This window comes from Rousettus aegyptiacus, unplaced genomic scaffold, assembly GCF_014176215.1.
Source record: "Rousettus aegyptiacus isolate mRouAeg1 unplaced genomic scaffold, mRouAeg1.p scaffold_m13_p_7, whole genome shotgun sequence".
NCBI classification, from domain to species: Eukaryota; Metazoa; Chordata; class Mammalia; order Chiroptera; family Pteropodidae; genus Rousettus; species Rousettus aegyptiacus.
In genome coordinates, this window is record NW_023416310.1 from 113591822 (window position 1) to 113613266 (window position 21445).

Below are 21445 nucleotides of genomic sequence, written 5' to 3' on the forward strand. Positions count from 1 at the left end.
ACTATGGGGGAGGGCACTCTCAGTGTCCCAGCCAGAGGATACCTAGTAGGGGGAACCAGGTAGGTGGAGCTGGAGGTAGATAGAGGGAGGAGAAAGAGGGTGGAAAGATTCCATATCTTCTCTGTATTTTGGCTCAGAAAATCTCTTCTTTAAAATGCAAAGATTGTATTTTTTCCCTTAGTAGAACACATTTTGAAAACTAATGCCTTCTTTTAAAGTTATGCTTTTAACTGGAGGTCAAATTACATCAACATGGCATGTGGGTGTCACCATTAATGACCCTAGGCCTCCCCACCCAGCACACACCCTGTCAGGCCAAGAATGATGCTCATGTTTCTTCTTCTAGAAAGTTATGTGTTCACGCCCAACTGCAGGGCTGTGTTCTGAAATCTGGCTGATCTGAATGAGCACCCTTCCTCAACATCATGTTTATGTATGGATGAAACCCTTTCTACAAAAACATCTGGCTGGGTGCTCTGATGTCTACACTTGGGATAAAACTGGGGGGATGAGGTGTGTAGACAAGGCAGTGGAGTGACAGAGAACTCCAGATGTGGCATGTCTGGGTCCTTAAGTGAAAAAAGGGAAACTGGGACAGATAAGTTCAGCAAAAGGAAGTGAGATGCTGGCTCTATGTCAGTGGTTCCTGGCAAGGTTTGTGAAGAGTGGCTCCTTGTGGTAACTCTTTCTGTATCTCATCTGATATGCCTAAGAGGACTGACATAAACTTTAATATACATAAATGAAGTATGCAGAAAATGGAATGTACTGGAGTAAGGAAATGCCAGAATGAAGATTTCCAAATATTATGAAATATAAACATCAATAAACATTTGCATAAGAAAGACTTAAATCTACACGTAAACTACATCTAAAGAAAATACAGAACATTCTCCAGAAACAACGCATTTTAAGTATGTTACATTTAGAGCAGCTTGAGAAATATAATGTTAAATTAATCCATCATTATGCTACTTTACATAAATTGTTTTATCTTTTAATTCTTAGGGAAAAATAGTTAAAACACATAACCCTATAGTACCTGTCTCTTTTTAAGAGCCTGTATGTAGCACAATCTCTTTTTTTTCTTGCCAGGGAGTTTCAGAAAGTTAAAAATGGATAAAATATTTGGGCTGAAATGTAGAGCTGAGAATTATAAGACTGGAATTTCCAGAAAAAGAAGGTTTTAGATTTGTATGGATATTCTTTATGCACTCTCTCCCGCTCCCAACATAGATCCTTAAAGCAAATCTAAAGAAAATCATACTCGATGAGTGAATTGGACCTGAAATCATAAACAAGCCTTCTGGGTGAATTGCAGCTTCGAGGAGTCTGGGAAACCCACCAACTAGAACTTGTGATTTATTGCGGACTGTTTTAGTCTTCTCTTCCAAACAGGAGACGCAGCCCAGTGATGAGTAACTAGAGCCTCCATGTCTTCTCCCTGGTGGTCTGAGCCCCACCCCTGCAGGATGATGTCACCACTCTCTCCTCTGCAACTTCTGATAGTGTGTGTCCTGTCCTGTTCTGTTCCACCTGCACCTCCCTCTGCTTGTTTCAGAGCCATTTTAGGGAATGCACGAAATCTAGACACCATGTTTTGAAAACCTGGAGGTTCTCTTTTTCAGTGAGGACAGAATCCAGGACAGAACCCATCAAGGCCCCAGGGAACTCAGCTTCAGGTACCCTGGGTGGGCATCCCTCTTCCTTCCCTCTTCTCAAAAAAAGACCCCAAACCAGACTCTGGGGTGGGGTGAGGACTAATGCAGTTGTGAGGTTTGAAAGAACAAAAATGACTTGGTTGCAGACCAGCCAAGCTGGTCAGGTATAAGCTGGTGAAGACTGTGGCTGCAAGCATTTAAATGGGAGACTCAAAAGGAGGGAAAGCTTTTGGTGACCAGTGATTAGAGAGTTTGTAGCGTTTCAAAATTTTATTCAGAAAAGCTATAGCAATCTTTTCTCTTAGCTCAGAGGCTGTCCCAGAGAATGTAAGAAACATTCCATCAGAATCAGGAATTGGCAGAAAGGGGCGATTTCGTTTCCCACTAGTATGTGGCCAGTATAAAATTTGGGCCATTATGGCTATTTTGGCATTTCTGAATCTCCTGTCAAAGTCACCTTTACATTGAGAGGGGTATATCATTTTGCAATCTTGTCCTATTGAATCACTCTCAAATGCTGCTGCTGGGGCTGCTAAAACCATCGCAAGCATTCTTAATGCTGAAACTCTGTGCTTCTCATGCATTTGGTGGAAAAGGAGCCAATGAACGTTATCTTCCATCTATAAATACCTTCAGCTTTTTCACACCCACTTGCTTTACAATTTCAAGAGGGACATGGGCTCACTTGTGCAAGGAGATAATTTGCGATGCTTCTACTTTCCCCAGTATTCTAATCTGCTTTTTCCAAAAAGGTCCAGCTATCATCAGCGGCACACCCACCTCTTTAAAAACTTTTACCTCCACCAGCACTGCAAATATATGATTTTAAAAACTGGTTAGAAAAATACTTAAGGGGGAAAAAAATGAAAGTTACTAGGATGTACCTTTGTGTTCACCATGACCCATAAACCTGATCCAGGATTTTTCAACCTCAACACTATTGACAATTTGGATCTGATAATCTTTTTGTTGCGGGGGCATCCTGTGTATTATAGGACATTTCAAAGCATCCTTGGCCCCTACTCACTAGAGGCCAGCAGCACCCTCCCCAATTGTGACAACCAAAAATGTCTCCAGACATTTGCCAAATGTCCCTAGGGAGATAAAATTGCCCTCAGTTGAAAACCACTGATGTAATGCAAAAGGATGAGGTCCACTTAAGACATGCACTTTAGTATGTTTTTTAGTCTTAAGTCCTGTGATACGTAAGTATAAAATTAATAAATGACCTTCGCATTAATTTTTCTGGTGAAAGGAACTCCCACCCATTTTGGCTCCTTGTAACCAGGCATGGCCCCTTTGAGCACAGTTGGTGGGCTATTTCCAGCTCCTGCCTCAGGGCACTTCGCCAAGCCCTTGTAACTGGAAAGAACTCTTACCCTTCTGGCCATCTAGCTGAGTGCATACAAAATGTTTCTGGAACTTTCTAAGTATATATTTCAATTTGTTTGTTTGTTTGTTTTCTGCAAAGTAGAAAAATTCTCATATCTGGGGAAGATGGTTTTTCAAAGATGCAGTCACTAAAGCAACAGTGACAGGCTTACAGTGACAGTTCACCTGAGCATGTTACTCCCTTGAAGATCTGTTTCCTGGTAAGGGGTGCTTGGTTTTTCCTCTCTCATCTCATCAGTACATGCGTCTGACCCCAACCCCTGCTGAATTACATGGTCTGAATTTTAGAAAACAGCTCACAGGTGTGTCTTATGAAAGCATCATGACCATTCAGTGAGGCAAGTGTCCCTCATCTCTGGGCTGTGGACAGGTACCAGTCTGTAGCCTGTTAGGAACTGGGCCACACAGCGGGAGGTGAGCGAGTGAAGCTTTATCTGTATTTGCAGCTGCTCCCCAGCACCAGCATCTCCACCCCAGTTCTACCGCAGATCATCAGGTGTTAGATTCTCATAGGAGCAATAGTCCCTGGTGCCAAAAAAGGTGGGGACTGCTACAATAAGGAATCTAAAAACAAAACGGCAGAAGTATCTATGAGAAAACCCTGACTTCCTTCACCTTTCCTGTCACAAACACCTAAAGCAGTGGGCCTGGCATATAGCAGGCACTCAGTAAAAACTTTTAAATGAATGAATTTTCAGACATTCTCAAATACCTATGGATCTAATTGACTTATACAGCACTTCCCCCTCAGTAGTTACCTTTTACTTCTGTAGAATAATGTGAACTTTCTTTACAAACAATTCCTTTGGAGGTGTTTCTCCTATGGCAGTGAGTGGAGCCAGAGGCTAACTTTCTGTTTTAGCAAATGGTTACTGCTGAACTGAAACCAATGTTGGGGGCAAGGAGGTGGGGACCATACCATATCACTGACATCTTTTAACAGTATTTCTGAGTCAGCCCAATAGCACATTTATCATTAAAACTCCGTAGATAATTTCCATGGCTAAATTTTGATTCGTGATACCAGTGGATCAGATTTTTCACTGAGCCTTTTGCAAGCACTTTGCCTGGGGTAGACCAGTTCTGGGTAAGGACCCATCCTGTGTGCCAGGCAGAAAAGTGCTGTGAGGTTATTCATGGAAATATTCTAAGGCTTACAAAGCAGTCAGTGTTACAGCATGGGGTCCTTGGCGTTGGCAACATCTTCTGCCATACAAGTATGACTGATGGGCCTTCACTGTTGCATTTTTCGTAGGCATTAGATGGCTTCATCATCGCTGTGATGACAGACGGCAGCATCGTCTATGTTTCGGACAGCATCACGCCGCTCCTTGGGCACTTACCGGTGAGTTTCTGCTCCTCCAACAGGCTTTGCCCATACACATTCTTATCTTTTCTTGAGAACCATCCAGAACTCCGACTGGGTGGTGCAGGTATATGTGGCGGTCTGTGTGGGAGGAGGATTCATGGATTGCCCCCGCCCAGGCCCAGGCCAGAGGACCAGCCAGAGGAAGGTGGAAACAGGCATGTGTCATGCTGGAACAGCAAGGCACCGTGATCTTGGCAAGGCCAGCCTTGGAGTGGGGGACGTGGGTGCAGGTCCTTATCCTCTGTGCCTCACAACCCTCTCAGGAGCCACACCAGCAAGGTCACTGCACAGGTAGCAGAGCTCAGAGTCTCTCAGAGGCTGACAAATGTTCTCCTGCAAAGGGACACCCAGGTAGGGGGACAGGCACCACCAGATGGCTGCAGTTGGGGCATGGTTTGGGGATCATGGGGGACATGATTGAGATTGCAAGTAAGTTTTCACACTAGTGGAAAAAGTTCAGTGACAGGGCTGATTGGGGTTTGAAATACTCTGGGAAGACGCTTTTGGCCCAGGAAGGTCTTAGGGAAAGAGGAAGTTTGGGCAACTGAGAGCCGAGGATCTACTGTCCCAGGGGAGCCAGGCAGAGGCCTGGAGATGGGTGGGTGTGGCATATGCAAAGCCCTCAGAGCTCTCTCTCCCTCCTCCTTTGCCTCTCTCTTCCCTTCCATTCTTCCCTCTATCTTACTTCTTCCTCTCTGCAAGAGCATTGCTGGCTCTCTGGTAACTTGCCCCCAACTTAGTGAGGATGAACACCTGGCTGGTGGAGGGTCTACTTTTGAGGGTCCCTCATAGGCATTTAGCCAGCCTCTCATTTCCTGCCACATGGTTAGTTATTCCGATACTATCTTCCCTTGAATGACAGCTCTAGCAGGAGCGTACTGTGGGACAATTGGGACAAAACACCCTTTCTTCTCTCTTCTCCCAGCAAACCCCACCAAGCCGCTCACCCATCCCCAACCCGACCCCCCCGGCCCCGCCCACCCCAGCACCTCAGAGAAGGGTTGCATGTATGTGAACAGGAGGATAACAGCTTGACCTAGGGAATCGGGAGCCTGGAAGGTGCGGGGGGACTGTGGTTGCTGTCCTTTAGCCACACCTGCACTGAGTGGCAGGGCCTTACTCTGTGGGCAGCTCTGCCTCCCCTGGGGTCATGACCCCAGTGTGCTAATCACCCAGGAGTCCACATCCTGTTTCACACATTTTCTCAGAAGCCACTCCCATCATCCCATCATTTTACATTTCTGCAGATAATGTTGGTGGAGATCTAAGCCTTCACTCACATTTTTCCTCTGCTAGTCTCTTGTGTTTTATAGCTTAGAGGCAGGCGAGTGCAGCTTGTTCTAAGGCCCCCAAAGATCTCTCTCCCCCTTTGCCTCTCCCTTCCTTCTCCCTTCCTTCCTTTTCTCCCCCTTCTCTCTCTTTCCCTCCTTTTCTCCCTAATTCTTCACTCTGCTAGGCATATGTGCCATAATCCGTCTAACCTTTGTGTCTCAGTCCATTTCCTGTACCATTTCCAGAGTGCTAGGCTGGGGGCTGGTTCTCTCAGAGAGGTTGGTTCTTATTTCACCCTAAGGCCTTGGGATGTGGTTTCTTGTCAATTCCAGTCTCAGGCTAGGAGAACAGTGATCAGGCAAGAAATACAAAGTGACCCCATTGAATCAGCCAGCTTCTTTGGGCTGATCTGAGGTGGCTGAGGAAGAAGAGGAGCTGGGGCGCCCCTTTCGAGTAGGTTTGCTGCATTGTACGCCATCATAGGAATGTGTGCAGTTCTGCATCCATGTCAGTGGAAACCTGAAGAAGTGCTTCTGGGGACATTCAGTGCATATTTCCCAAGGAACGTTTGCGAGCATCCCTTAGAGACTGATTGTGTGCAGAACTGCTGGACTGTAGGGTGTGGACAGCTTGACCCTTACTGGGCAACTCCAGACCATCTCCACAGGGCATACACCAAGTTACCATCTGCCAGCCATCTGACGGGTGTACCACATCAGCAGAACTTGCTACTGTCAGATGTCTTGTCTTGTGTCAGTTTACTGTGTTAAGGTGTCTCCTGGAGGTTTAATTTGCTTTTCTTTTAATTATTAATGAGACTGAGTGTCTTTGCACATGTTTGTTAGCCATTTGGATTACCTATTTTGTGATGTTCAGGTATTTTGCCATTTTCCTACTGGATTGTCTGGATTTTTCTCGTTATGATTTGTAAGTATTCTTTCCATGTTCTCGACACTAGTCTGCTGTCAGGTATTGTTTTAATAGCCTCCTGTTCACTGTGCCCTACAGAGTTACAGGAGTGGCCAAACACATGACACCTGACTCTAGACAGAAGAGATTGATAGCTGTTTATTAGTCACTTATGCTCCAAGCCTGGGAGGAGGACACAGGGCCGCTAGGGTTGCATGCTGGAATCAAGCGACCCAGGAGGGGCTGTAAGAAGCAGGTTGTGTAGTAACAAGAGCACAAGGAGTCCCCTGGTCCCCATTAGCTTGCTTGAATAATTCCACGGGCTGGCAGGAGACTAAACCCTCTCTCTAGTCAGAGATAAGCAAAAACCACACTTGGTCCCCTTGAAAGGAGGGTTGTTTAGCTAGGGGGCATCAGCCATGGGGATGGCGTGCAGAGAGGAACTTTCACTTAGGCCCCCTGATTCTCCAGATTTTAAGGCTGCATATAACATAAACCTTAATTTTAGACCTTACACCACAGGTATATGTGTCACAAATATCTTCTCTCATTTTGTGGCTTTCTTTTTCCTCTCTTCAGGCTCTTATGATGAATAGAGATTCTTGATAGTTGGTACTTTTTATAGCTTACTTGATTCTTCACTACTCCAAGGTTAAAGCTATTCTCTATACAGTCTCCTGAAATCTTAAAGTATTACTGCTTGGCTATCAGTTTGATTCTAAATCTAAACTGAACGAAAGCATATTGAGTACACCTTCACCTTCCTAATCCCTTAGGTACACCAAGGCCCTGGCTGCCTCCCTGAGCACATCCCTACCTCTTCTCACAAGGTCTCTCACCATTGCTCCCTCTAACGGTGGCCAACACAGATCTCCAGCAAGAGCTGCTAGGACCCCTCGGGGACATTTCTGAATTGAGCATCCACCCAACCCACTCTCAGCTCAGCCAAGTGCAAGGGAACTAGTACTGCTGGGTCATGGGAAGAGAGGAATCTGCTTCCTGTCTCCCCAGCACTTTCAGATGGTCCCCAGGCTCTCATGGTGCCTCAAGAGAAATCATGGGAGATGTGTGATTTGGAATTTAGGACAAGCATTTTGAGTGAAACTCAGAAAAGAGCCAGATTCTTGATACAGCAGCCACAGGCATCTCAGTAAGTTGGGGTGGAGACCCTCTTGCCTCCAACAGGTAAACGATATGATTCAGCTGTGAAGATGGCTGTAGATGACACATTCCCTCCCTTGCTCTAAAATTGCTATTATTTTAATAAACAGGGTTCAGGTCATTCAGATAGAATTTATTCTCCTGTAAACCCTAGTGAAGGTTTGCATTTTCAGATTATCATTGTTTGTGTTGGTTTTCAGCACATGGAAATGGCATAATGGTAACATAATAGCAAATGCATATGAGGAGCTTCCTTGCTTCAAGGCCTTTCCAAGTATTAACTCATACTCCTCAATCCCCCAGCCCCACCCAGCCGACCGCCCACCTCTCCATCCACTATTCTCTTTATTCTGTGCAGAACCTGTAGACTGAGGTCTACTACAGCCCTCTGACGTGCCAGGCGGCCCCTAACCCTACTCTTCCACGTGCACCATCAGGGAAGGTGGGCTTCCAACTGACCTTTGAAGGAAAGACCCTGGGGTGACTATTTGGTTACCATTTTCAAGTATCTAAAATGTCTTTGAAAAGAAAGATTATTGGCATCAGTGAGCATTAGTCATTTTCTAAAAAACTAAAGTGAATGGGCTTTAAATAAAATCAAAAACATCAGAAGAAACTTGGAGGAAGCCAGAATGAAGGGATGACAGCACAGCTAGTGTGTGTGTGGGGGGGTGGTGGGTGCACAGGGCGTGGCAGAGTCTTTGTCCATAGAGATCAAAACGAGAACACACAAGCTAGGAGCTGGGAGCCCCCCGTGTCCCTTCCCTCTTTCTCCTGTCCTCTGTCAGCCACCAAGCCATGTCCACCTACCTCTCGCCCCCTCGAGTGCTGGCTACAAGGTAGGAGGGACTTGCCTGCACTGTTGGGTGTGTCCCCTGTGCCTAAAGCAGTGGCTGGCACACAGTGGCTTTGAGCCAATGTGAGCTGGGTTATGCTGTAGAATGCATTATTTGGTCTCTGTCTCTTTCTGTCTTTTCCATCTCCCCTTCCCCTGTGCCTCTGCAGACTCTAAGCATCCCTAGCCTGGCTCCTGCACTCCCTTCCTCTAGGTCCCTCTGGCCCTCCTGGTGCTCAGGATCATGCCCTGACTCCTTTGAGGTCATCTGCACTCTAGCCCTGCTTCCCCAAGAAGCCTACGCCCCCTCACTCCCCTCCCTTCCCTGCACAGAAGTGCCTGCTGGTTCACTGAGCTGAGCATCCTGCTACCTGGCAGACACTGCCTTATCCCCCAGACCCTGCTCGAGGCCAACCCCAGAACTCTCCTGCTCTTCATTCTGGATTCAATGCAGCATGCTCTGTGTTCTCGGGCACCTGTCTTTACTTCTGTTACAGTGCTTGCTACGCCATTCTGTCAGCATGTCAACACATTTTTCTGAAGGCCAAGCACCATTCCATGACAGGATATGGGGATGAGGAAAGAAGACAGGGCCCCCACTCTCCAAGCTCCCACTGGAGTGAGGCAGGCAGAATGCACATATCAACACATGAATGAGCAGGACAACTTCGAATCGGTTCATAAATGGCCATTAAATACTTAATCAGGCCTAGCATTTACTTCCCTTAAGAGTGTTCGGCATGTCTCCCCTTTACAGCAGCAGACACAAATCAATTCATTGCTCTGTCAGTTTCCTCATCGTTCAGTTAAGCAAAGTGCAGCTTGGAGGGGGCAGAGCCAGCCTTCTGTATGGACCTCTGGGCTCTCACTCACCTTACCACAATGGTACAGTTCCCTCCCAGGCCTTCCTGTCTAGGTGGAGACATGCCAGCAATTGCAGGATACCATAACAAATGCAGCAGAGGGCTGCAGAGGCCAGAGAAGCAGGGGCAAGGGCACCAATCTGGATGACGGGCTGTCATTGGTTCCTTATCAGAGGATGTGACTTCAAAGCAGGGACCTGAAGGATACACAGGAGTTAGCTAAACAAAAAGAGAGGGTACAGAATGTTCCAGCCAGAGGGTGCAGCCTGGCGGGGAAGGCCCAGATGGGAGAGCAAATGTTGCAAACTAGAGAAAAGAGAGTGTGCAGGGCAGAGCAGCACTGGGAGTAGCAGGTCAATAGCAGGTTGTGAGAGCCCTAAAGCAGATTGAGACATTTAGGCTTTGTCCCGGAAACGATCGCAAGCCCATGGATGGTTTTAAGCACGATGGTGCCTTGATCTGCTATGAGGCGCATGCTGGAGAGCAAACTGGACAGAGATAGAAGTTGGTGTGGGAAGATCAGGTTGGCCAGTTCCTTCCTTGGACAAGAGGTGGTGGTGGACTAGACTAGCTTATAGGCCGTATGCATGGAGGAGTGAGCGGATCTGAGAGAACTTAAGGGAAGAATATCTCACAGCACTTGGACATTATCTGCATGTAAAGATGAGGATGGGAAGGGGAGAAGCCACAGAAGCCACCTGGGTGTCCGATATGGGCAAGTGACCAGTAAGACAGGGCCAGAGAACACAGGGGAGGGAGAAAGTATGGGCACGAAAGAATGATGACATTGGGAATCTTTGTGAATCTGAGGTCCCCAGAAAGCATCTGAGTGGCAGTTGGAAGCTTAAGCCAGGGTACATAAGAGAGAATTCTCAGGGAATACAAATTTAAAAGTGTACACGATAGTGTTTGAAGCTGCAAGAGGGGACGAGTTTACTGAGGGAGCCAGAAAAAATGGCAGAGACACACCTGTCCGCTCTACCTACACTGTCAGTTTCCACCTGCCCTGTCCAGCATGGGACCACTAGTTATGTGTGGCTATTTAAATTTCACTTCAAATAATTAAAATGGAACACAGTTAAAAATTCAGTCTTCCATCTATATCCACCACATTGCAAGCTCTCCGTTGCCATGTGGCCAGTGGCTTCTATAACAGACAGTACCATTTTCCTGGACTGTGTGTGGTACTTAGCTTGGATGTTGTATTTATTTTGTAGCCACAGTGTCCAGGCACTGGTAGAAAATAATTCCTTTGATTAGAGACCTTTAAGAAGTAAACAGACAGCCGTTTGCAGGCCTCACGGCCAGACAAGTTGCCATGTGTACTTTTCAGGGACCTTCAGGCAAGTGGCTGGGCTCAGGGTGGGCTCGGGCTGATCTCCAGGCTGCCCACACAACCCAGGCCAGGATGCAGGAGTGTGGCAGGAGAGAATGCGTGGCTGTCCGACTTAACTCTCACTTCTTTCTGAGGCCCATGCAAATGACAGACACTTTTGAGCAAGAAAGACCTGTTCGATTATGACGCAGACCTACGGAGGGATAGATTGAGAGCCTTCACTGATAATCACTTTTCATTTCTGAAACCAGTTCTGAGTTGTTGTGAATGTCCAGATTTTGCTTTTCTTTTGGTTTTCCATCTTTGTTAAATGTGTACCTTTGTTCTTTCTTTCTTTTTCAGTCAGATGTCATGGATCAGAATTTGTTAAATTTCCTTCCAGAACAAGAGCATTCCGAAGTATATAAGATGCTTTCTTCCCATATGCTTGTAACGGACGCCCCCTCCCCAGGATACTTAAAATGTAAGTTTAACTTGACTGGTTCTACCAGATATAAAGATAAGGATTTTACTTTTGAAAAGAGGTTAGAATGAATTAGGGAGGGAGGACTAATTTTAAGAATAATTTTCCTTGTGACTCAGAACATTTCCAAGATCCTCAGAGGTATATTTTAAGTTTAAAGCTAAAAGTGGAGTTCAGAATATGTAAGACGTTTAATAACTTGTTTTGCATGTCATATAAAAGGTTCCTCTTTTTTTTTCACATGAGAGTCTTTTAGGAACAAACTGCAAAAATCAGTGAACAATCTGCTTATTTTGGAGGATGCTATAATGCTAGATTTGTATGATGCCAAGTAACCAACTGAAAACTCAATAATTAGGTCAAAAATCCAAATTCTCTTCTCCTGAGGGTATCGTCTGGTTTCTTTTTTATAGAATTTTAAAGTTTTTATGAAATTTGGTAACTTAGCTACAAGGTTGGCCATGGTACCTGCTGAACCACATGGAGGTAGTGAAGCTGCCTTATGCTTGTTCAAACCTTAGTCCGTTTTCCATGGATAATTGGTCCTGTTATACATCTGATTTTATTTCAAAGCAAAGCAAAAAGATTAAATGAAAGAGAGCAATTCTATACAAGCAGCTTTATTTTAATATACTGCATGAAAGCAACCGGAACTAATCAATGCCAACATAACCAACCATACACATCTGTGAGCAAATGAAGATTAACCGGGTCCAAGTGGAAGGCAACATACCTCTAAACTCTGGGGGGAGGAAAAAAACCTATGGTGCAAAGGTTATTAAACCATGTCCAAAGGTCCGTCATAATGAGAGAAAATATCCTGTCCATGTGTGCTAAACCCCATGAGTTTCACAAAGATATGACTTGTTTATCTGGAGTATATAATCCTCACATTCCCTTTTTCTCCTTTTTCTTTTAATGGCCCAGCTGACAACGATTTAGAGTTTTATTGCCATCTTCTCAGAGGCAGCTTGAACCCAAAGGAATTTCCAACTTATGAATACATAAAATTTGTAGGAAATTTTCGCTCCTACAACAGTGGTAAGCTTTAATTGTCATATAATTGCGAGCGTGTCTTTTATCATGCAAACGTGCATATGGGGGCACAAAAATCACAGAGCGAGGAGGTGGGGGAATCTGTGCTTTTCATATTTGCATTTATATTTTCGTGCTCCCAAGATGCATTTTTTGTGCTTGTAAATGTTATTTCCCATGCGAGGAGAACACTCCCACACCTGTTTATGCCAGCGCACAAAGTCCCACTGAAATGCACATTATCCGTTTATTTACTTGCGGGATGATGGGATAGTTCTACTGTGAGAAACAGTTTACGGTTAATAGCGTGCAAGCTTGGCCTCCACACTGCCAAACAGGGCTTCGTTGTGATACCTATCACATGACATCCATGTGAAATGATTCATAACCTTGGTTTCTGCATTTTTATCCTCCTTTTTCCAGTACTGCTGTGAGCAGCTTTAATAGCTCTGGTACCTAGGGCTCATCCAGTGAATGCACAGTAAAGTGGCCAGCAGTCATCACCAGGCAGGCTAAGTCACAGGGGAAAGTTGTCCTTTCTGAGATTACCCACATAACTAGTCATCCAGGCTCTGGCTGCATCACTAAACTAAACTAAATACTCAGTTTCACCTTTGACTCCTGCAAAAATGAGAATGCAAGCCTGATGCTAGAAATTTAGAGACTTAGGGCCCTTCTGGCAACCTGCTCACTTAACGCTCAGTGTCCCAAGTGTCTGGGAGCAGTGGGAGGGCAGCTTCCTTGCGTGGGCCCCTCAATCTGGGCAAAGTAGGATGAGGCCAAGGCCTGATCAGCTACTCTGAGTCACCTAAGAGGCTTTCCCCAGCCTCCTGAGACAAATGTCTAACAAATCATACACATAGTGAACGACAGCTCATTGGGCTGCCAGGCAGAGTAAGTGACTTGGGGATACCTTGTAGGAAACCCAATATGATGCCAGTCCTGGGAAGGTGGGTCATGGGGTGAGGCAGCTTGTGCAAATGTAGATTCTCAGACATCGCTTGAAGATTCCAGTTCAGGAAATGGGGTGGGTAGGGGTTGGGATTGTGCTATTGCAAAAGAACGTTAGGGTTTCTGCTTCAAAAAATTATGAACTTTGAGAAACACTGCCCAAAATGCCATTTGCTAAGAATATTCATGACGCTACTCTTGTTTATGGCTCTCCTACCAGACCACTTCGTTTTTGAATTAATGCAAGCAGTGGTAGGGAATTTGCTTAAAAGGTGCACTGTGAGCATGACATAATGCCAGCTGCTGGGAAAGCAGCAGCCGCATGCAAAGAAGGGGAAGTACCCTGGCCCCCAGCATGCCAAGACTCTAAGAATCATGGGATACTGCTCCCATGTGTCCCCATGACAACAGTGCACACAGTTAATTAAATGAACCGGCCTGTGATTGTCTAGGGAGCTGCAATTTTGTCCTTTGTGAATTTCCATCTCCACAATTCTCATTAAGATGCTGCTGAATATCACTTTGAATCTCCCTGTCGTTTATCACATTTCAGAGGGTTTCAAGGAAATAGTCAGGCTTCATAGCAAATACCTGGGATTTTTTTTTTAACTAGCAAGGTTTTATTTTCACTTCAAGTTGAGGCAGTGTTTGTTTGCCTTAAAGAATGTGTGGAAATTATGTGTGATTTTTTTTTTTTTTTTTTGTGAGGGGGGACTGTTACTGCTATAAACATACAGCACTGAAAGTAGAAAATGTAAAGCCAAGAGTGCAGAGTGACTTTCCAGAGCCTGTTGAACAAACCAAAGCTAGGGGTACTTTTTTGAGATAAGAGTCTCCAAAGGTAATTGTGGAAAACCTGTGATATAGTTGTCACTTGCATTATAACAGATAGAAAAAAACATCAGAGACAAATGAATTTCTAAGATGGAACTCTATGAAATCACCAATACTCAAGCATTTTTGACCTATAAAATATGGTTTCACATAATGTAAGATATAATTCAAATATGATTCTGTAAGCTTACTTCTCAATAAACACTGAACAATAGATAATAAAAATAGCTCATCTTAGGGGGATTTGTTTAGTTTCAGGCCCCGGGCTCAGCCTTTGCCTTATCATCTCATTGAATCCTCTCAAGAGCTCTGTGAGGTGGTTCTATTGGCACCGTCCCATCTTAGCAGAGAAGGACATTGATGCGAAAGAGAATGAAGTCTGAAGTGCACAGTTGGGAAGTGGGGGACCCACACTCATGCCCATTTTAACCCTAAACTCATGCTTAACCCCAGTACTTTGCTGCCTCTCACAAATCTGTTGGAATTAAACATCCAGGTGCAGAATGCACCTGCCCTGGCATTCTCTTGGTGCATGACATCTGTGCCTGTGCACAGGTACAGATGTCCTGCATCCATGTACCAAGCTGTTTTAAGGGCATTTGAGATTTGTTTTAAATCAAATATGATGAGACACACAGACATGGTAATGATTATCATGAAGGAAGGGGTTTATACTCACCAATCCCTAGAAACAGGCATAGCACGTCATGCAGGGCCACATGTGGAAGCACCAGCAGAGGCCAAGCAACAGAGAGACCAGGAAAACACATGGGCAAGAGCCTTCATTGTGGTTTCCATGTGGGGAAAACGGGCAAGGCAGGGCAAGCAGGATGGGGATTGGCTGGTGAATAATTTCAGGGCTGTGTGGGCACTGTCCCTCATTGTCTGGTCCTGGCCCTGGGTGATTAGGGTTGAGGGGCAGTGGCCCTGAGTGTGAGAGCCAGACAGTGGAGGTGGTGGAGGTATGGGCTCTGCACTGGTTGGTTTTCATATGAAAGGTACATTAGAAGGTGAGCTGTTTACTCTCCCGAGGAATTGGCTAACCCTGAGAGAAGCAGATCCTCCAGGGTCCGCCAGGCCCCAAATGTCAAAGCACCAAATATAGAAACTAGAAAGCAATTTCCCCGAGTTTCCAGGCAGGGCACAGGTTAAAAAATATGTGACATGTAGAAGAAAAATGCGTATGAATGGTAGAGTACCTGCTCACACCTCAAAGAACTATGTATGCTCTGGGCCATCATCATGAAAAGTCCTATCATTTCTGTAGGGCTGTTTAGTTTATGGAGCATTGCCTGATGTGTTCTTATTTGTAACCTGTCAAGATATGAGGCTTTCATTTTTATAAATAATGGGATGGAAAGGACAGTGGCCTTTAATCTGTAGCCTCATGGCACCCCTTCCTGGGCCTACACAGTCCATGCCTGGCACACAAATAAGTGCTCGGCAAAAGAAGGCTAACAAAGACCGAGGCTTGGAGATGTGGGCCCTGGACACACACAGGTGGTAGGGACAGAAGCAGTGTTCAGACCAAGAGCCCCACTCAGGGCAGTCATGCCTTTCCCAGGAGCCAATAGCAGAGCTGCCCTTGACAGACTCCAAAGCATACTCCAGGGATATAGCAGCAGCTGCCAAGAAGGCTCCCACCACTTCTTTGGCTTAATGCAAAGCAAAGATTGAATCTATGTCGGTAGTTGCTGTGTAACTTCCAGTGCCTTGTGAACTGTCTGCATAGGAAGGCCTCCTGAACAGCACTGGGTGGTCAGGAAAGTTCACCTTTGGCCTCTGTCCACTCCTCATTCTGAGCCCTCCAACCCCTCTGGGTGCTCCCTGATGTCTTTACTCAGGCTCCTCACTCTGAGGGCACCCCCGCAGACCTGTTCCTGACACTTTCTCTTCCCAGCCCAGAGCTCATCCCATCAACGGGTTTGGCCCAAGGCCAACAGAGGCTCTCTGGGGTCTTACTTAAGCCAAAGAGCTGAATGGAACATGGAGAGTGGGGCCTCCCGTTAGGGAAGAGTGGGCATTTAGTGACCCTTAAATCCTGCAGATGAAGACCCTTCTGCTTGCCTGCTGACCCAGGTCACTGCTCCGGACTCGGCTAGCCCTGTGACCAGTGTAAGTAGGCCCAGTTAAGACTCTGGGGGGAGCGGAGGGACAGAAGCACTTTCATCCTTGTTAATGAGAATAAACTCTCTAATTGAACATTTCCAGATTCACCAGCCCATTATGCCACCTACCCCTTCACCTTCCCTCCATCCCCCCTCACTGGGACTGTGCAGATACAGCAAGCATTGCCCAAAGACTTGAGCAAAATGGAATTTTCCTTGACTTCAATATTTGCATATCTTGGCCATTCCTTAGGGCTTCCTCATTTGCCACAGATATCTGGGGGAAGGGGAAGGAAGACAGGACTTAACATCTGTAGCCTAGATTTTTAATAAATGTGAAGAAATGTGTGTCAGGAATTGGGACAAGAAAGTAGCTTTCTTAGAAGTGGTTCATTTTAGGATAATCTCAAAGGCAACCTGCAAGAACCTTCCCGAAGGAATCTGAGCCGGGATATAGGACCACCCATCTCCTCCTCTCCCCAAAAAACCCTTCCCCTTGATGCTGGCTAACTGGGGCAGCTAGTCTGAACAGGTCCTGGTCCACTTCCGCTCAGCACATTGTTTCCAGAATGGAGTTGAAACGAAGTCATTCCAGGCTGTTTGTCCCATGACAGACTTTTTAATGCTTTGAACAAATACACCATCCCATCTTTTCACTGCTCCAGTGAAATAGAGAGGAGCCCATGGGGCCTTTCCCCAACCCCATACCCCCAAGTCCTGCAGCCCCACCCCACACACCCTTGCTAGGAAGAAAGCCATCCTCTATTTGAGCTGCTGCTGCCCCTCCCCAGTCTTGGATTTAAATGTGCATCTGACTGAAATCCAGAGAACTGTTGCAAAAGTCACTGGTGTGGTTCCAAATGGGTCAGCCTCAGCAAACATTCCACCCTGGGCTTTCCAGAAACCACACAGCAGAGCATAAGTTTCCCTGCCCTCATTTCTCCTACCCGCCTCTAACCACACGACCAGATTTGAAGTTCTGGCAGAAGCCAGGCCTTTCAGTTCATAGCACTTGACTCTGTGTGTTCAATGGGATTTCTCTAGGTTGCCTCATTTTCTGGCTTTGGGGGCTTTGTTTGGGTTTGTTTTTTTTTCTCTCTAAGCTGAGTTCATTGAGGTGTCTCATTAAGGGAACAAATCACAGGCCAGCCAGACCTTCCTGAGAATGAAGACAGATGTGAGTCTAGCATAGGAAGCCTGCTTCATCTGATCACTGTCCCAGGTCCCTAAGAGTCAGAGTGTCCCCTCCATCCTGACAAGGAAGCATCACGTCCTTCTCCAGCCTTGCTCACTGTAGCCAGATTAGATTGCAAAGGAATTACAATGAGGATAAAGAACGAAGTGTTACCCAAGGGCGTTGGTCGACCTCTCCAAGTATCTGCAGTCTGTGCTGAAGCAGAGCACTGAGGAATGTTCGTATGTTTATCAGCCATCTTTCTGCTTGTTTTGGTCTGGGAGCGGGGAGCTTTGGTAAGGATTGTCTGATAATTGTGATAAAAATGGGCACAAGCTATACACGTGGAGCACAGGGAAATGTGGATGGCAGGAAGTTCACTTCTCTGCCCATGCAAATAATTAGGCCCTACCCTCACCCACCATCTGGTGGGCATTTTATCAGTGCCATTACAACCTCCTGGCCTCCCAAAGTACTCATTTTAATTAATGCATGCCAGAGGAAAGAAGACATTTCAGACATATATTTTCCCATCAGATTACTTTTTTCATCTAGGAAATGGCAACCTCCCAGCTTCCTCTTGTGGCTTTCAGTTTCTCTCCAACATCGTTCTTCCCTGTGCCAAACAGAAGTGGCTTAAAGGAAAGAACCACACTTTATCCCAGCAATTTAGGTGGTGCCCAGGCCAAACAACAGGCAGCACCACCATGCTGCTGCTCTCAGGACCCAGGGAAAGCATGCTGGGAATAGAGAAAAGAGACGACTGGAAGTCATGCTTAGTTAGTGGAAGATGGTTTCTCATAAACATGCAGAAAGTTATTTTTCTTCCCAACATGCCAGCACTCTTGCCCATACCTTTTTGGATGCTTATTACAAGGGAGATTTAGGAATTTCTTCTCCCTTCAGCAAACTTCATTGATGGTTTCACACCTTCCCAGATACCTATTTGCTTTGTTTGTCATTTGTTCCAAAAGGTGCTAAGAAAGCTATTTATCACTCTCCCTGTGTACTATTAGTGTTTTCCTACAGCTGTTGCAACTCAGTTCATCATAAGCAGGCCATCTCTGATCAGAATACTTAATAGTTTAGGCTTGATGGCTGAAGGATACTGAGCAGGAGGGCGTTGCTATTCCTTTCTCTGTGTCCTTCTACTCCCTGCTGTTGGCTGAGATTCACTGTCACCATCCTTGCTCCTTCCCTACTCTTTCCTACCCCTTTGGAAACAAGTTCTTGCCCATCTGAGCTCTCCCTGCCCTTCTGACCCTCCTTATCTGCATGTCATCACTGATTTGGAAGCCAGTGAATGCTGGGTGCCAAACGAGACAGACATTTGTCATTCTAATCCACAGGACAACCTTGGGGCTCTCTTCATTTTAGAATCCCAGGAATGCCAGCCCAAGGCCACATTCTTTCAGGGTCTCTGAAATTAGAGACTGTGATGAAAGGTTTGGGAGCAAAGAGGGGTACCTAGAAATTCCATGGACCCTTTTAATAGGAAGATTGAAAACGGAGCTCCATCTGTCATCTATCTGGGTATGAGGTCCACGACTAGTCCTCCCGCGTCTTCCACAGACTGGTGATGGCTGTGGGCTGATCTGGAACAGAGCTTGCCCAGGTGTCCTTCTGATAACCTCAGTGTTGACAACCTCAGGAGGGTAGTGAGCAAGCCTGAGTACCAGAGGGACCCACCTGTAGCCAGTCAGCCACCAGCTGGCCCCCAGGATCTCAAGGTCTGTGCTATTAGTCGCTGGTAGGGATCAGAAGGTCTCTTCCCAAACTGGGCCTTAGGATGCGGCTTGGATGTGAGATAGAAGGTCGTCTTGTGAGTCATTCCATAAACACACGTTAGCACCTGTTGTGTGCAAAATGCCTGCTCAGAACCGGAGACAGAACTAGACCCAGCGCCTGCCATGGGGGAGGCTGTCTCTTTAGCTATGGGCAGGAGTAAGGGCAATTGTAAGGAAGATGACTCTGGCAGGCAAGAGAAGGGCGGGGCGGGGTGGAGAGAGTAGCAAGAAGTAATCACTTTTATCTCTGTTGCAAGTGCTGTGTGTGTGTGTCTGAGGGACAGAGAAAGGAGAAGTCTCTAAGTGGTCGGAGATCTAATAAGACAGCTTGTTGTGGTGCGATCAAATTTAAGACCCACGGAGCCAATTGAGATTAATTATGAGCCTTTATTAGCGGCCAGAGACTGACTCTCCCCACTAGCGAATCAGCCCCGAGCCTCCAGAAGAGATTGCTTAAAAAGCCCCAAAAACCCCTCGAGCAAGCAAGCAGGTTTACAGAAGTAGAGGCTGGCCATTAACATATCTTTACACAGGATAACTACACCCCTAACATTAGCATATCTTTGCACAGAATATCTCCTAGAACTACACTCTGTTTAACATTAAACAATGGAAGCAGAAGTTGGCCATTTGAAAATTTTCCACCCTTAACAAGCTGTGCCTGCATCGAATGGTTTATCCTGAGAGGCTCAGGAAGCCAGTTGTAATTAGATATATTTTTTCTATTACTTAAATTGAAACAACTAATTAAATTCTTAATTAATGTTTCTAAACTACCTGGGGATAAGAAGTGCCCAAGAAGTTATTCTAAGCACTGAATATTACTCTGAAGTCCCAGGGAGCAGTTTGCCCACAGACTCTACAATGTGCAAGAAGGCTCACTCAGAAAGTGAAATTCATTTCAAATGCAATTGGCAAAATGTTTAAAAGTAGCTTCTTCCTCATATTTCTCCCCAAGATTTTCCCCTTGGCCTCTGTTACAACTTTCATCCTTAATTTTCTATCACCTTTGATCAAGCCCTCAGATGCTTCAGGTTTTAGGGGAAAAGCTTGTTTAGAAGAGGCATTTGCTGGGTTCTGGGCTCCTCTGTAAAAGATCTAGCTTATCAAGTGTAGGCTACAAGCAATTATGGAATTTCCCTTGCAGGGTGCATTTTCATCTTTAACACTTTAGAAGTTATAAAAGGACTGATAAAACAACACTGGAAGGCATCCAGGCCAATAGGAAGCTCTGGAGAATATCCATGAAATTGCCACAATCCACATCCCTCCCTGCTTCTTTAAGAAGTTATTAGGGGCTGGTATTACCTGCACCACACTCCAAGATCTGTTCCCCTGTCTTCTTCCCAGTAAACCTCCCAGGAAGGAACTTACTTACAGGGTGCATGAATTCAGTAGCAGAAAGGGTCATTCAAATAAGGCTTATGGTTCAGAGGCAGATTAAACACTTTGTTTTAAATTCTTGAGCAGTCCTTAGAAATTTGCTTGGAAGATCTTGAAATTCTTAAAGAGAAGGGAACATTTTATTAAGTTGTTATCTGGCTGGTAATGTTGCTCAGATTCTAGCAGAGAGGATATTTCACATCTGGGAAATTTTTCGATGTCTCTTTTTCTTTTTTAATTACACAGACATTCACATCTAGAGACACTATCCTTATGTGGAATTGTTTTCTTATCCCTTGATAAGATTCCTGGCTCATCCTACACATTAATCTGCAATGATCTAAGCTAACTAATAATGGGCGCAAACTCTCTTGAGCCCACGCTTTTACCCACTTTATGGTCATATCTGGAAACATTGCTGGGTTTCTTAAGCGAATGCATCAGAGAATACATTTGGCAAAATAAATTTATTCATCTTTGTGGACGGAAGACCACATTAGTGAATCACTCAGGAATCTATAAACATATGAGATAAGAAATTATTGGTAAGTTAAAATCCAAAGAGTCTTGCAGATTTTATCATAGAATGCATTTTCTTGACATTTATATATTCTCAAATTGGAAAACATAACTTTTAATCGACAAGTTCAAGAATGTAGAGGATATAATCACTTTTAAAAAGCAGAGAGGTGATTGATCCTCGACCCTGGCTGCTCGTTAGTAAACCTGGGAGCTCTTAAACGTGCCAGTGCCCGGACTTCACCCAGTGACTTAGCTGCTCTGGGAAGGGACTGTGCAGCCATGTGGAAGGTCCTGGGAATCGGTGAGAAGCCCTTGAACACCAGGTGTGCCACACCAGGGCCAGGAGTGGGAGAGGATTAGCATGTGCCAGGACACCACTACTTTCCCTGG

General features: G+C 45.5%; 1 protein-coding gene across 3 annotated transcripts in view; it reads left to right on the top strand.

Moving 5' to 3' along the window:
* NPAS2 (neuronal PAS domain protein 2) overlaps positions 1-21445 on the top strand; it is a 129337-nt gene that overhangs the window by 79690 nt on the left and 28202 nt on the right. For all 3 annotated transcript variants that reach the window (XM_016157254.2, XM_016157255.2, XM_036224032.1), the window contains 3 exons: positions 4309-4398; positions 11141-11261; positions 12189-12302. In XM_016157254.2, coding sequence (XP_016012740.2) covers positions 4309-4398; positions 11141-11261; positions 12189-12302 — 325 coding nt within the window. The remainder of the gene's footprint in view (positions 1-4308; positions 4399-11140; positions 11262-12188; positions 12303-21445) is intronic.